Source organism: Pomacea canaliculata, linkage group LG8 (assembly GCF_003073045.1).
Source record: "Pomacea canaliculata isolate SZHN2017 linkage group LG8, ASM307304v1, whole genome shotgun sequence".
Taxonomy (NCBI): Eukaryota; Metazoa; Mollusca; class Gastropoda; order Architaenioglossa; family Ampullariidae; genus Pomacea; species Pomacea canaliculata.
The window spans coordinates 25,817,506-25,835,029 of NC_037597.1; the positions used below are offsets into that span (position 1 = coordinate 25,817,506).

At 48.0% G+C, this 17,524-nt stretch overlaps 1 protein-coding gene across 4 annotated transcripts in view; it reads right to left on the reverse strand.

Moving 5' to 3' along the window:
* LOC112571242 (homeobox protein Meis1-like) overlaps positions 1-17,524 on the reverse strand; it is a 192,403-nt gene that overhangs the window by 119,443 nt on the left and 55,436 nt on the right. For all 4 annotated transcript variants that reach the window (XM_025250117.1, XM_025250115.1, XM_025250116.1 and 1 more), the window contains one exon: positions 15,375-15,569. In XM_025250117.1, the coding sequence (XP_025105902.1) occupies positions 15,375-15,569 (195 nt within the window). The remainder of the gene's footprint in view (positions 1-15,374; positions 15,570-17,524) is intronic.

Here is a 17,524-nt window from a genome sequence, read left to right on the forward strand (position 1 = left end):
GGCTAGCGCAAAGAAAGTCTTTTCGGTGGCGCGTGCGTTTGCGTGCGTGTGTACTCATGTAAGCTTAGCTTGGACATGCGAAGGACAAAGGAGGGAGATGGTTGAAAAATTTAGGATTTGGACATGGAAGAAACAAGAAGAAAAAAGAGAGAAAAAAAAGTCGATGATGAGGAAGAAGAGGAAGAGATGATAAGAAGCGAGACATAAGCAGAGAAGGCGGCGAGGCAAGGCAAGGCGAGGAGAGTCGAGTCGAGGCAAGGCGAGGGGACTGTCCTACAATCAATCCGCATGGATTAGCGAGGCCTCTCGCGGTGACGAGGACGCCAGCTCATTTCGCCATCGACTTCGCCGGTCATCAGGCTGAGGCCAGCTATAAGCAGCCATCAGAGGCCGTTAGGGACGGGAGAAGGGTGGGTGGGTGAATAAAAAGGGCTGTGAAGCTTTGGCTGCATGCTAGGAGAACGGAGGGAGGAAAGGTGGTGGTGGTGTAGGGGGAAGGAGGTAGGAAAGGCTGACAACTCTTAATATGAACATCTTGCATTGTGGTTATAATAAAAAAAAAGGGTGGATGGGTGGGGAAAAAAAAAAAAACTGGGGTTTAAAGGCAAAGTCGTAGATGGGATAGAGATCAATAAAGACTTGCCTTTCCTTCCCTGAGCACCTTACACCGAGACTGCCATCGACCAGGGCATTGTTTTTACATTCTCCCCACCTCTTCTTCCACACCCCACACCACCCACACTTCCGCCTCGACTTCGAAAAACCTACAGGCTTACCTAAACATTTATATTAATAACAAGCTGGTTTCTTTCTTTTTTTTTTTCTGAAGTCACGCAGTTTGCAGCCACAAAGAAAACATCAGTACATCTGTGCGCGTGCGTGCGTGTTGTACGCATTTGTGAGTCGTAATTATCCTTGTGAGCCAAATGCGAGAATGCTGGCCTCCTGTATGAAACGGAGACTGAAGAGATGGCCAGTGGCCGCGCGAAGCGAGCGCCCTCTACCGCCGAAGCATTATGGTACGCACATGGCTGCACACAATTTTCAAAATTCTGCAATTATTAACCCCTCGAGAGCCGCCATCACTCTAGTAATGACATGTGGCACAAATGGTGGTGCTGATACGAGTCTCGGCGGGTTAAGTGAACAAGCTCATCTTGCGAGAGAGGCTGCCAGGGCTGTCTTCTCGCACTGGAGAGGGAGGGGTGGGTGCTTGAGAGAGAGTGAGGATGGGAAGGGGAGACAATCTTGGGCTGCTCTTTTATCCTGCCTGCATCTCGGTGTCACGCAGGTTATGGTCAGATTTCGGAGGAAAATTGTGTCGATAGTCATGATGATGATGCAGAGCTCGTTTTTGGCGATGAACAGGCAGTCAGTCCCACCGACAGACAGTGAGACATCAGTAAAGGGAATTTTTTTTTTAAATCCCAACATCGGGTTACAGGGATAAAACGAACAATGCGCAGACAACTAAATTTTCATTATTGGCCAAGTCTGAAGTTTTTACAGAAAGATTACAGACATAGAATACTCAAACATGCCTCCATATACCTTAATAAAATTCACATAAGCGTAAGTTAAAAAAAAACAGGCTTTCAATTACTAAAGGGAGAGAATGTCACAAAGACATTTAAATGGACACCTATCTAAACACTTTGTCTCCTCTCCATTTATTTAAATAATCTGAACCTGACGACGAAATCGAAGTACAATAAACCTCGATGACAAGAGAAGAAACGAGATGCGCGCGAGGGGAAAAGGACCTCTCTCGGCGATCAGACAAAGCCTCGTCATGAAACTGCACACTACCTCTTGCTTATGCAAACTCGTTAAGTACACACCGCTTTCAGGTAAGGTACAGCTGTCGTTGTGATGTAAAAAACATAATCCACATGTGCAGCTGTGTGAGATCTCCACCGACAACTGTCCCCGCCAAGGACCCTATAAAAAGGTTACGGTAACCATCCTCCCCGGCCACCCCCTCCCACAACCCCAGGGGAGGAAAAAAAAGGAAAAAGTGATCTCGTTGACGCAGTCCTCGACTCATGTTCACGGGGTAGAAAAGCTCTCCAGAACAGCTGACTGCGTTATTACTCCATTATATTACGCGCGCATAAAAACCTCAAGGACAGGAAAGCGCGCATTAAAGAGATAGTCTTCAGCAGCAGACACCTAGTTGGTCCACTCTACAACTCCAATAAACGTGTGTACGGGCCGGCCCACACACGATGGGAGTGGCAGCACGAAAGCCCACGCCAATGTGGGCCGAGGAGCCCCAGAAAAGGTGGCTTGCCTGCTACCGGAACTGCGCCGAGGCGATGACGAGGCTTGCTGGACTACAACACCCTCGGCTGCAGCTGTACAGGGTGGTATGGTACAGTGCACGACAACAACAGGGCGGCGGCGGCGACACGCACAGAAGGCGCAGCGGACTTCGTGACTAGCGGCCATATTGGCTGCAAGGAAGGGGCTCACGTGTTACACGCAGTCAGTGAATATGACCGCGGGTCCTATAGGCGATCCTTTGGAAGCTGCCTTTCTTTCGCTCGGGCCACCTCGTGCGGACGGACACAGACTTTGGGGCGTCTCACACCATTAGTACTGTTGGGAGTAGTGCAGGGCGACAAAATAAACCAAACAGAATGTGCGCGCATACACAAGATGTCTGCTTCCATTTTTCTACAAAATTTGAGTTGGTGGCAGAGGAGGAGAGCAGATGACTACTCTGTTGTATGTACTCTTGATGGTGATAAAGTCCCGAGCGTGCGCTGTCGTCAACAGTTCTGCCTTTGTATGGTAGCAGTAACATGCACCAACTGGTGTCATATGACATATCTCGCGAGATCGTGGCGGCACCATCAAAAGAAACCCGGCTTCGCACGCGCCCCGGCAAGCGCCACCTACACCACGCTTGGGCGCTCTTGTCAGCAGGTTGCATGCTGCTCAACACTTTGGCAGCTGCTCGCTCGGCCGAAACACCCTGGCAAAGAGTTCTGGGATCGAGACTACATCGACTGCCACGCTCAACAACCGACTAAGACCCGGCTGTCCGTGCTCCAATGACCTCTGAGCCTGGACCGTCCATGAACACGGCCAGACAGAAGACATGGGCGCGAGGTGGGCGAGAAACAAGAAGGGATAAGACAGGAGTGCAAGACCTCTGGAGGAACAAATCTTCCCTCACACTTCCGGTTTTGTCAAGATGAATAACATACTCCAACCTTCATTACTTCGCAATTCCTCATATCTTAATTTCACACTTTTCTATTAAAAATCAAACGTTAAATTTCTTTGACGATTTCATTTTCATTAAAACAGTTCATGACAAAAGAACATCAGCCTAGGTACAGATGTAGGTCTGTACTTGATTCCAGTGTGACATGGGCACGCTGACCTGTACTTGTCTGACCTCAAAGACATCTGCCATCGACCCTGTGATTCTTCGAGGGTTTTCTTCAGATTTCCGCAGAAAGCGAGGCGGCTAGCCAGCAGGATGTCTCAGATGACGTTCGTTCAATGGTCTTCCTCCCCGAGGGCAGATGTCGTGTGGTGAACTGTGAAGGACGTGTTCAGCCTTTCAGAACAACGTCCAGCAACCGTCAAGCTGGATCTGATACGTTCTGCGTGGTGACTTCCTGCTGCTGCTCAACCACCGCGGTGCGTGGGCCCCGACTTGGGGCCCTCCGGTCTGCTGTAAACCCAAGCACCTGGCGGTGCAGCGAGCGAGCGAGGGCGAAGAGACTGCGGCGGAGGGTGGGCGATGGTGACGCTAGGAGTCAGCTGTGGCTTTACGATCAATAGCACCTCGACAGCAGGGTTATCAGCCCTTCTCTGGTGTTTACACACCCCAAACCAGCGACTGTCAAGCACCCGCATTTACGACCGGGAGTCGCACCAGCTCCATACCCCAAATAGTAAAAACAGAATAGTGAACCCCACCCACCCGTCCACCACCAACACCATCACCAGCTGACTAGTATCGAAGGGTAGGGGAAGATGCATCTATTTCCAACGTGTATGTCGCAAGCTAGAGAGGGCTCGAAGCGCCCTCGACAAGATCCTACTTTATGCGGGTGCGTAAGAGTGCTTACAAGGAAAGAGAGGCGGGTAGAGGTAGAAGAAGGTCTTGATATCAAGGTACCTTCTGTTGTAAACACGCTGAAAGGTAAAAAGATTGTCCTTAACCGTTTTTTCTAAGGTAGTTGGTGTGTGCTTCGGGAGGTGAGGGGTAAGGATGAATCACTTTTTTTTTCCTGATAGACTCAGGTACCTGTTTCCGACAGCTGGGTCGACTGGAGAGTTATTGCTGGTGGGGAAAGGAGAATTTGCTGCGCCACACGGGTATCGAACCGGCGCTGTGTTCGGAAGAAAATTGGTCTATCCTTCCACACTCAATTTTGAACAGCCTTGACACATATAATCAAAACCATCATATCTACATAGCTTTGCCTTTAAGTGTGATTACTTAATCATTATTATTAATTAATGTCTAACTGTAAGTATGATGTATTGTGTGCTCGTTAAACACATCTGTTCACAAACAATGGATGCACCTAACAAAGCTCTGATTCGCTACCTGCACCGGTACATCTGTACAAGTGTTTCCTCGCACGCAAGGCCTGTCCCACCGTCTGAACCATCAGCAACACCAGCATAAAAACACCACCTGCCTGCTACAACATAAACGACAGGCTACCAGCCCATCCACCACCCAAACGGAAATACCAAGCCTCCACCACAAGTCATACAAACATGGGAAGGTGATCACAAAGTGGCAGTTTCTGCTGGCCCACCAATTATGTCGCCAACAAACCAACGCCAACAGCACGTTATCTATCTCCTGCATTCCTCCCACTTCCCGTCACAGGCAGGTCAAACTGACACCAGGGGGTGCATGGGTGGGGGAGGGAAAGAGGGAAGCAAAGGTAGGGTGGCGGTGGTTCTGGCGAGGACACCCCGGAAGATGACAATAATCTAAGCTGCTCTTTTGTTTCAGGCTAACTCCAGCTGTTGCTATTTTAAACCAGGGAACAGTAAGGGTCACGACATCCCCATAGCTTCTCCCCCCGCCACTATCCCACCCCGAAATCAGTCGAGAGATGTTACTACTGACTAAAGTGGTTTAGTACAGAGGGCACCGAGTTCGTGTCGGATATCGTTGACCACCACACAATCATTGGACAAATAGAATGGACAATAGAACATAAAAGTGTGTGTGAACGGGCATGGAGAAGGGGGGAGACTGTGAAGAGAGTAAACGGTCTAGACTGGGCCTCTGGATGCCTTCGGGACAGACTGATCCCATTAGTTGACGAATTGTTGATGACTTGGCTGACAGGGCTTACGAGAGAGCCGGTCCGCCCTCCCTCTCCCCCTTCCTGCTCACCCGCCCTCTCCTCCACGTCAGTAATATCTCGACACCAGCGACCTCTGCAGCTCGACATGACAGATGTAGTCCAGTTCAGAGCGGGCACAAGATCCCAGCACACACACAAAAAAAAAAATCACGGACCCTCGCTGTCTGCCAGTGACTTTTGCACGCGCAGTGATGTCGCGCACGCGCACGGCGTCGGCGTCCACAGTACAAAATGATACAGTCAGCGAACACTCGCTGTAACGCCGCTTAATTTATTGCTGCTGTCAACCGCATGCTGCCCAGGTCACCGGAGACACCTGACCCGTCCTGCCAGGTCACCTGTCTGCCGACAACCAGCCGGAAGTTTAAAAATGGGAAACTCGTTTCAAAGAACGACAACTCTTTTGTCCAGGAAGCCAACAGACTCCCCCTATCTCGTTCGCTTGTTTCACGAGTCACGAAGCTCTGTACCACCACCACCACCACCACCCCTCGCCACTTTCTCAGCATCAACGCTAACGAATTAACTAAAATCAAATTTCCAAGCAGACACGCTAGCCTCGAATCGATGGCACTGCAACGCGAGAAGCAAGAAAGATAACCACGTACGGCAGTAATATCTGGTTCGGACAGACAATCGTACCACACACAGCATCCCCTCTTGCCCTCCACCCCACACCCCACCCGGCTGTGTCTGACTGGTAATACTTGTTCACGACAGTGTTGGGACCACGTCTAACTAATAAATGGCCAATCGGCCCGGTAATTGCCGAATCTCGCAACCAGCATTACGCACGATTACTTGTGATTATGTCTCTGCGCTAAACCCCAACAGCAACACGCCACAAGATGTAGTGTGATTAAGTCTTTGCTCTAAAACCAGGCCAATGCACCCCCTTCCTATAAAAACATTGCAGTTCCCGCGAGAACTATAGGACGGTTTTGGTCATAAATCCAATACGGTTCTTACACTCTGGCGTCTGCTTCACCACCCTCGTCACCCCACCCACCCCAACTGTCGCCAAATCCAAGAACTCCACAGCGCCCCTGGTAGTCGGGGGAGTTTGTGGGGTGTTGGTGCTCTCTCGCCAAGCAGCGTCTCGTGTTCAACTAAATGTAAGTGGTCAGTGCTTTGCCAAGTATCGATTGACATAATATGTTGTACTACCAGCCTAGTCACTGTCGCTGTTGCTAATGCTTCTCACCATTTGAACGGTACTCGACAGAACCGTCTGAGGGTGGTACTTTAATACTTCACAGTCACCTACCCTCCTCAGCTGGAATTAAGGGTACATTCTACTCGTGTTTAATTAATTAGGCCACATATTATTATACTGTTAAAGTCCACTGTGTGTCGGAAGACGATCTGTGCTGTTCTGAGAATGACCAAGTGCCCCCTTCTCCTTCCTACATGTGTGATCTTCTGCAAAGCAAGTATCTAGAATCAAATATTTTGTTTTGAGGAAGGAGAATAAAAAGAAAACCACTCCCTATCAGCTTCTAAGACCTGTGACAGCAACGAAAAACCTCGTAAAACTCTCGACACTTCAAAAACTTGCCCATTCCTTTTTAAGGGTCAACTTCCACAAATACTACTCAGAAAGGAAATAAATGGCGTTTCTCCTCCTCTCAAAAATCAACTCGAGTAAAAAAAAAAATATAAAAAAAAAATGACCGCCCCATGTACACTGTAACCTGGTCTGACAGTTGTGAGAGCCGAGTTCGTGTTAACACTTCGCCAGCCCCGGAGTCCGCAGTGGCTGATAACGCTGTCCACTTGCAAGCCCTGATGACGTTTTCATGACCAGCCAAACAGGCCGGCCATTAAATCGATAAGGAGAGGTAAGTCGCCAGCGCCACATCAGACTGATCTCCCCTGTCACTGAGGGCTGCAGGAAATTGAGAATGACAGGCCGCCGTGAAAGGCCGCTCGGCCAGGGCGGCCCCTCCGTGCATGTGCGTGACGTCTGGTCGCTGTGTGCCGACCACTGGACTGACCGCAGATAAGGATGGCACAGACAGCAGACACATAAACAGCAGCTCCGAGGGCAAAAGCAGAAACTACATTTTAAAAAAAGGGGGCAGCACAGCTTGAGCAAAATACCCGCAAAGCAAATATAACAGTAAACGCTGCTAGCAAAATAATGGCAGAAAAAAAATTAATTTCCCAAAAGTGAATCAATTAGTAAATTAGAAAATCTAGTCTTCGTTCATCCACAAAAGAACTCGGTGTCTTCTGTATAGTGTACAGAAGTATACATAACATGCAAAAGCGCTAAGGTCGTCTGAAAAGTTAGATACAAAGGACTTTGGCCGAAAACCATTTGTTCACTGCTCTCTGACAATTGTACTTCAGTCGTTGGAACAAAGATACATGAACGGAGAATCGTACACAGCAATTTCCGGAGCGCACTGGGGTTATCCCCTCACCTTTCGGTCGCTGGAGACCACACTCTTCTTATCTTCTCAACCCCTTACGGACTCCAATACCCATTCCCGGCACTGGGTCGACTGCGGTAAGTCCCATGCGCCACATGGGTATCGAACCTGAGCGCCTCGGGGTTTCGATGGCACTCGGTTTTTATCTGCACCCATGACACGCAGTCTATCCACCGAGCATGTGACGACAGCTACGGGGTCTGAGGATCACGATTAGTGTCACAGCTCTCGCTTCTGCCTCGAGCTGCATACGTCGTGACCTCTGGCCTCGATCCGTGTCCTGACCGCACCTCTCCTCCGTGGCCTTCCCGTACAAACCTGGCGTCCTCGGTACCTATAATTAGTTTTCTTCGCTCGGTTTCAGGTTACTAATGAATTTGGACCCCTTATCGCTGCATCGTTTTCAAGCCCGCAAGAAATACTTGGTCCCGGGGCGCAGGGTCCCGTGCCCGGCGAACTCAGGTAGCCAGCCGGCTAACCGCTGACGATCTGCTTCTTATCTGGCTGTCGCCATCAGGCCCCTGCAGGCATGCGGCCCCCATTTTCCTCGGAACCCACCAGTTCGAGACAGCGGCGGCTGTCCGAAGACTCGAGCCACCCGCGCTGTACCCGACGGTCTTACCTGACATGTTACTTAGTCAAGGTTAACGGGGAAGAGAGGAAGGAAAGAAAGTTTAAAACTAAAAAGAATGAGAGCGCAACAAATGGGAGTGGGGAACAAATATGAGTGGATCTGTAGAAGCTGAATGAGGGAGTACTAATGGTGTCAATGGGGTGGATGACTATGGGGTGGAAGTCATTGTTCAGAAAAGGCGACTGCCGAGCTTTAACCGGTAGGTAACGAGTGGGACACCACAGAACATGTATCTACTGTACTCACGGGGTACATGGCACGAGACTCAAAGCCATTCCTGAGGTCTGAGGTAGAAGCTGCGTGTAATGATACTGGATGGCCTCTTCCTTTTCAGTTTTACAGAGTAGTACAATCAATGATTTAATATTCTTTTTTTTTCTCTTTTTCTCTTTTTTTTTTCTCTTTCAAGAGTTTGAAACAGGTTACTGTTCTGTGCTGTCCGTCATGACCTTTGACACAAGTAAGAATTATGGGGCAAAGCTGACTTTCTTTTGCAGCGTTCTGTAATGGCTTTCTTTCAAACCAGTCTCTTGCCACATGCACCTTCTCTTTTCTTTCAACACCCTCCCACTTCTCCTCCCTCTCTCCAAGTGGAACGCGCAATATTCCCGCTGTTCAATTGTCCCTGTGCATGTTTCTGCTCTCTTTTTCTCTCATTTGCTTGTTTACCGATTTTGGTTTCTCATCTTTCTTTTCGCTCTCTTCAACACATACAACTGTTCAAGTCAACCGGAAGTGGGTTTTTTTTATGCTAGTGAGAGGAGGGATGGTTTGGGGTGGTGTCTACTGCACAAATTCGAGAAGCTTGTCCTAGGAAAGAAATGAATCCTTTCCCTTGCAAAGCCCACCACCACCACCACCGACTACCACCCCTGTTCGTAACACAACACTGGCGAAATGAGGTCACGAGGTTCGAAGCTAGCCGACCGTGAACGTGAAATGGCCGCGGCTGCCAACGCGCGGAAGAAACGCATCTACTGATTGGCCAGATACGATCGGGTACTAGGAGTGCCGGCCCTTGCAGCCCCTTGGAGCAGAATATACTGCATCATGGCGCAGTTAATACCTTTCACTCAGTTCTTATTTTGTTTTATCCTATATATAGACCGAGCAGCTTTGGCTTGTCAGAAGCATTGCCTTATGCTCCAACCCCTAATTTTTCACCTATACATGTTTGGAGAAAAAAAAAACTACCCCGCAGCCCCTTAACAAAATCTTAACTAATAGTTTGAAGATTAACATGCTCGCGCTATGAATCGTGAGCTCGCTACCGCCACTCAGTACCGACTGCTACCTCTGAGGCGGGATAAGTGAACAAAAGGTTTTATATCGTTCTCCACATAAGCCATCGTGTAATCCTTAAAATCCGTCATGGGAGACAACCCGTCTTCGGCTCAGCTAAGTGATCCAGTTCATAAAGGTAATGTGAGGGATCGATCAAATGACTATGACATATATTGTTGACAGAAGGGATCCGGGATGATGGATGGTGTCACTAGTCGCCGCTGGGAGCCCGGCTTCGTACTCCAGTTTGGGTGCGCGGGTCTTCCCCTGGGAAGAAGCTACTCTTGACAAAGACGAGAGGCAGCATGGAGTCTTCGTTAGTTACAAGAAGCAGCGGTTGTGAGGTAGCGTGAGGAACCCCCACAGATCTCCTGAATCCTCGTTTTTATTTTTTTGCTCCCCTACCCTTTCTCAAACCACTCCACGCGAATGCTTCTGCTTTTGCTGGTCTTTCGTGGAAAAAAAAAACAATGTCTCCCGTGCCAACCTCTTTTTGCCCGCCGATGCGTTTGGGGTATTGTGTAGGACTATGGCGGGGTGATTTTACAAACCCATCAAACCATGCAAAAGACGAGGCCATTTGGCCAGAGTGCAACCCACCACCACCCCCTAATATTCTTAACCTTCCGAGCTCTGTTGGGTTCCCTCTCCCCCCATCTCACTGCCATCGTCTGGAGAGGAGGGGAAAATGTAGAGAGGGGAGAGAACGCAGTCTCCACGACCTTCACGAGGAGGTCGCCCCTGTAGTCGTGATGGTCGAGGGTCTCACGCGAGGGCTGTGGGAGACTGGCTGCCCATTCAAGTTTGGAGATTGCTCGCAAGGAGGCGCCATTAGAGGGGCCCATTAGGCCCCGTAGCGGCCCAAACTAAAGGAGCATTGTCTGAAATGCGGATAATCGTTGAGGGAGATAACCGTCGACGTCTTTGTGCGTGCTCTGGCCGATACGGCGCTTGGGGAGTAAGTTTTGGACCAGCGGAGACATAGGGGCTTGAAAAATTCTGGCGATGAGAGGACACATAGGGGCTGCCAAGTATCTGGTGTTAGAAATTTACGAGGACAGGGTGAGGGGGACCGATTGAAAAGAAGACATCATCGTTACACACGAAGTTTTGGTAATTTTAAAAAGACAACCACGTGACAAATAGTAGTCCAGTGAAAACAGAATTACTCAGTGATGGTCTGAGTCGCGAGTAATGGATTAAAGGGATGAGAAGGACAAAGCAAAAATACTGGAGAAAGGTTTTAAAATAATTCCTTAAACAGAACATGTCAGGCATCAATCGCCAGAAGTAGGTGACGGGTGCATGTGTGGGGAGGAGGGTGGCTCACGTACACAGATATAAGACACTTGTTATGTTTGGCAGGTGTGCGAAAGGCCGTCTCCTTGACACACTAGTACTATGTGATGACCTACGACCCACTGATCTGAAACTAATGGTCTGACCCTGGCTCTGCCTGTGTACGTGTTTGGCATGTCCTGCCACCGTATGTTTGTCTTGTTTATAAACTGTCAAAGTTCCGTGTTTTGTCGTTCGTTTTTTTTTTAAACTTTTTTTCAAACATGAGGTGGGTGTCAATGTGTTTATGTTCCAAGCTGTTTACATGACATCTCTAGTAGCAAGATGGCGGGGTGCTGACTTCACCAAGAGCACACGTGTTGTTGATTATATTCAGTAGATAAAGTCTTACGGCTCTATCCTGGCCCCGACGAACATGTCAGCCAACACATAATAGACAATGCCCCGGCTAGAAAACAATTGTTTCTCTGCATAACGGTTACACGGGCACCCTAGCTACAGCTTCATGCATTCCTCCCTCGAAACATACCTCCCGGCGCGACCCCCTTCTCCCAAACCTCCGCAGTCGCACGACTTTATCGCTACCATGGTGACGGTATCTACCCTTCTCCCACCCCAATTCCAGCTTCCCCCAAACCAACACCCAAGTGCAAAAACTGCGCACCCCTTCGTTCATGCCCGCTTCCAGCGACATAATGAATGTTGTCAACGACACGGCAGCCACAACCTTTCGGTTGACGGCGTCGGTTGAAGAGGGAAGGGGGAAATTGGGGTGACGGGGCAAGTCCTAGGGTGGGCTACTCTCGGAAACGTCGACCTCTATCTATCAATGAAAGCAAAACCAGCTTTAGGGTTTGAGCCAGCCTGTAGGTGGTGGGCTGCGTGCGGTCCGATTCCCCCCTCCCCTGGTCCACAACCTCCTCCTGCCCTCCCTTGCTACCGGTTGAAGTGAGCCCTTCCATCCGCCTGTCATTGTCCGCAGTATGTCGCTAATAAGCAGAAATCCACTGCATCAGTTATCGTGCTGGCCATCTCTTCTCAACCTTTCGACCCTGCGCTGTGTTGTCATTACTTCGAGGGCTGTATGACAGACATGTCAATGAATCCCATCCGTTGTGCTTCCAAACTCTCTATCTTTCCTCTTTGAAATCGAGGAATCTTCATCCCTACATTCATTTATTTTTCTCGTACATCCGAACATTTCGTCCGTCCTCCCATCACCACCACGCACATCATATTTTTCAACAACTGCTGTCGGTTTAGGAACAAAGCAACAACCATGCAACACAGCTGTGTATAACCACACACTACGTGCAGGCAGTGAAAGCGCTTATAATTCACATGCGCAAAAATTCAGCATGTAAGAAAAAAAAAGTCTCAAAACACCCTCGGGGGATGAGGGATGCTAACTGCAAATCAGCAATGTGGATAGGGTAGGGACAGTATTTAGCTCGTGCAGCCAAAATGTGTCTGTCCCTAAAGGTATATGATCTCTCCCTTCTCTCCAGGAGACAGCTTTCTATCCCACCAGGAAGTGACGTCAATGAGAAGTACACTAACGGTTGAAAAAAAATGAAACGGGACTACTTCTGCCGCGCGCTGCTTAGCCAGAGGTCAAAGAGATAAAACGCGGTCTATAAAACTGTCAATACGACGACCGAGGTAGAAATGCTCTGCTCTTGTGTGTGACGGAATGCTCAACTGACATTAAAACACTCGTGCACTCATCCCACTTGTCTCTCACGTGCATGCTACCTCCAACCTCCCCCTCCAGCCGCGTTAGTGTCCGCATGCAGCTCTTGCTGAGTCTAACCTGCTGACTGCGCCTCCCCTCTCCTCCCTCCCACACACACAAAACCGGAGAAATAAAAGCAAAGCTGCATGCGTACATTGTTTTTACTTTTTTCTTCTTTTTTTCAGGCGCCGAACCTTTTTTTTTTTTTTCTTGAGGGGGAGGGGTCCTTCGGTTGCCCTTCTCACCGACAGCTCTCGCGCGATGTATCCCACGTTTCACCTGCACCACAAGCTTCAACTTGCTCGAGAGCCCCGAGCACTTACTGGTCGTCTGCTTCAGGTAAGCAAACGGGAATTAGTCGATAGCTTAGTCTCCGATAAAATCTGAAGTTATTTATGGCGCCAAATGACTAAATTTATTTGCGGTTACAAGACGATAAAGGTAAGAATCGAAGCTGATCAAGATTCAGCTAGAAAGGGACTTCATCGAACACGCACGATACTGTTAATATTAACTTAGTATTAACAAAACGCATGATCGTATGATTCACTATATCTTGTGACAAGCCAGGGATTTCAGCGGTGGTATCCCACCTCCATGTGCCCTCCTCGCTTCTTCCGCGCGCTAACCTTCAATCTCACCACGCGCTTGTAAACGGGGTGGTTTGTTCCTCTAAAAATCGTGAGGACAAAACAGGAAACAAGCTCACGTGTATGACAGGTAATCATTTATCAGCATCCGCGTGGCTTATGTACTACATCCCCGCAAAATGCCGGAGTGGCTAATACGTACTTTTTCCCTCCACTTTCTTTTTTTAAAACCTTCCTGCTTCCAGTTCACACTCGGTACAGAGAAATAAGCTCCGGCGAATCCACAAAAAGCGAAAAGGAAACACGAATCCAATCATCCCACCAACCCACACGCACACATACAGTGTGTGAAAGAGAGAGAGCTGCAAGGTGCATGCGTCACCTAGGTAACTAAGGGGACAGAGAGGTGTTTTTAATGAAAAAAATACATCACAAGCCAGGGATACAAATATTTCACAGCCATAATCTCTGATCAGAAAGGCCCCAATGAAAACGGCAAGTCTGATCCCAGATTTGGAGCTGATCGTCAGGCAATGACAACATAATGAAATGTGCTATCAAAACAACTCCAAGGCTAGGGCCCGTATCAAAGATCGCTCATCACAGCAGTCCAGGCGTGACAGTAGACTCTATTAAACCTCTCACCTCCCGATTGCTACAAACCTCCAGCACATTAATAAATGTGGGCGATATGTATCGACTCCTCGTCTAACCCTCCACATTTTTTATAAAGTCCTCGTGAGATCAAACAACTAAAGCGCGGCTGACGTCTACGTTACGCGGATATTGCGCTCTTCTTCGTCATCTGCGCTGTTCGCAGGAAGTCGGTGGCGGAGGGTGGGTGCGGAGTTCATGGGGGGAAGAAAAGACAATATACATGATCCAAATATTACCAGGAGACTGTGAAGGGCGGCTAGTGATAAGCGGGAGAAATGCAATTCGCGATTGCATGAATAATGACGGCCGGCTGTCACTAAATTTGAGCAAAAATTACTAAAAAAGTTGTCTTTGCTAAATACTCCAACACAAGGTAACCTTCTGTCATTTTTAAACTATGACAATATATTCTAGTCTTCTTGCCCCGTTCAGTCTCTCTTTCCCCTTCTACTCAGTCTCCCTTCTTCCTGCCATCGATCTGAAAACCATGCCTCACCTCCCCCACTCCATGACACCCCCACGTCAACCAGTTGCGAGCACTGCCAATGATTGCCCCCTCCACGTTAGCTTCTCGCGGTCAGCGGGCTCCTCCACCAGGACCGCCAGTCCTGGCCACCGCGCATGCGCAGTTAATTTGCCTGCGATCTGGCACCGATAAACAGTCGAATGACAAACCACTGTCAGTTCCCATCGCAAACCGATCGTAATAACACCGAATGGTGGTGAGGGTGGAGGGACAGGTGCAAGTGCGATCTGGCTCCAGATGTCGAGGAGAGTAGATTCTGAAATCATTTCCCGATTTGAATTACCTTACCCCACTACATCTAGACACCTCGCCAAAAAAAAAACAACTTCCATGTTTACGTACAACGCCTGTGAATTTGGAATATCTAGTCTACAACCTGGCATCTGATAGACTATCTGACGCAAAATGGTGTTGCCAGCACGTCTGTCAAGAATTTAATTTTACAAACAACTGTTTTGCAATTTTTTCAGTTTGAAGGTTGAAAAATAGCCAAAAGTTGCTTTCTCTCCCACACTGACGCAAGAACGGACACATTCATACAAGCAATCGCGCGCGTGCACACATACTCTATCTCTCTGAACCCACCCACCCCAACACACACACACAGACAAAAAAAAAAAAGACTGCACGCGCGCGAACACGCGCACAGACACAAATTCTACACTGGCACAGAAAAAAGAGAGTAAAACGACAAGGAACAAAAAGCAGAACAATAAATAAATAAACAGATGACTGTGAACAATGTTTACACGACGAGAGCGGAGTTTCATGATTCATTAGAGCCGGAAATGGTGGGAGGAGGTCTTGGCACAGGTTGGCAAAGCCAGAGCAAGGGAAGACAACTGGGGCCTTACCTGGTCTGCGCTATTATCCATATGGCTATGATCCAGCGGGTTTTCTGATAAAGATGTGGTGGTAGAGGAGCAGGACTTGGTGGGGGTGGGGTTCGCCCCTCCCCCATCACGCTCATCAATGACGAGATCGATGGGCATTTTCCCCTTTAGGCAGCTTATGTAGCGATGGCAGAAATTGTCACACAACTCGTGTACCTGTAAACATCAAAGAAAAGACTCCATCAGTCATTGGAAGGCAAACATGTAATTTACCTCTCTCCTTCAACACCTTAGACATCTAACAGCATTTTATTTATTTTAAACCGGTTTTACTTTCGTACCTTTGTAAGAAAGCTCTTTAAAAAATGAACTATAAACACCTTTAGTATTTGCATTTAAATATATATTTATTTAAAAGACGTATTGAGATTTCACTTAATATGCCAAAAAAGTCCTTTAAAATGCTTATACACAAACAGGAGCGTTTACAATTAAAACTGCTTTTTAATGATTATTATTTCTACTTTTATCAGTACTACAGTATTAAAATAATCAGTAAGGAAAGAAACGGTAAAAGAAATAGAAGTGTGCTCTAATCATCCAGTGCTGATATTGTACTTCTGCCACTTGGAATTTTCACAAAGAATAATTTTCTGCTTTTATTTTCATCTTTTTAAAATTATAATTGCGCTGTATATCGGCTTTATTGCTAACAGTTATTACCCAAGTCTGACAACTCTGACAACCAGAAATTTTTTCTTTTTAGTCGTCTAATGTGATTGGCGATAACGATAAAAACGAATAGATGTCATCGATAAGACAGAAGAAAGCGGGTGGAGTGCTGGAAAGTTTTTCTAGCCGCCGCCACTAACCCTTCTACCCTTCTTTATCAGTCGCGTGACCTGTGACCTCGCAACCTGAAAACCTCGCCAGTCACACTAGTGTTCTGACTCCTGAGTCCGTTTGTGCGAAAAGGAAACAACTTATTAGCGAAAATCTGTATTCGCATCCATCTGCCACCCAACTCGTTAAACATCAAACTAAAGTGTTGTGAGTTTATTCAAGTTAGTCATGCAGAATTAAGGATTTGTTCTGCATTTTGTTTTCAGTGTGAAGACACATCAAGTGCTGTTTTATCGGAAGGCGTACACCGCAGACGGGGAAGCGAGACGCGGTTTCAGTGCCCAATAAAAGCTAACAGATAGAACAACACACCTGTCCTATTTTCATAACGTGTCAAACGAAGCGCCGCATGAAACTGTCCTCCCTCCCCGCCATAACCGCGTCCGCCCGACTCGACCTCTCTTCAGACACTCGCCCACAGCCCTCGACAATGTTTCCACCGCTTTATGGCCGTTGTTTGTACACGTAAAATATGACGCAGTGTTCAAAAGTGCATTTGTGTCTGAATATTGTATTTCTTATTACTTCAGGGAGCAATTTTTCCTTATTAACGGCTCGTGGAGGCTGGACACTATGCATCCAGATCCCGAGAACAGTAAATTCTCTCTCTTTTTCTCTTTCAAATTAAAAATAATCTCGTACTGCAATGTGTTTGCTATGGCAGTGTGTCCGTTATCAGTAAGTCCCTGTTTGAGGAAGAGAGTGGCAAGTGTTATCAGGCCAGGGTAAACTAGAAGCCGAGAGAAGGGCATACCTGTGTTGTTCGGTTAGCGGCACGCTCTCTGTCTGTGTGTGTGTGTGCGTGCGTGTTTACGTGCGTTCGTGCATAAAAGCCCGGGCTAACGTTAACTTCAGCAAACACACGCAGTGACATTTCCCATGCCCCAGCCTCACTCTTTCCCCCACTCCCCTCTCAAAATTCTTTGGCAGCCAAGTTTCACAGTCTTCCATAAGTGCTTTAGCGCGACTTGCCTGCGACTTCTTTGTACAAGGAGTGGCGAGTAGTCCCTCCGTAATGAAACTTTCCCATTTCACTTTCCTCATGTACGAGATTACCTTGTGCATTTGCAAGCTCATTTGCCAGACCCTCCATTTGCTGTTCACCGGGGTTTACAGACAAAGCACTAGGACATCTTTCTGCGACGGATGACACACGCACACACACAGAGGTGAGAAAGAGAGAGAGAAAGAGGGAGTGAGAATGAAAGAGAGAAACTTTCGAGTTCTGCACACCTGATAAGCAGCTTCTAGCGTGGTATCATGGAGGT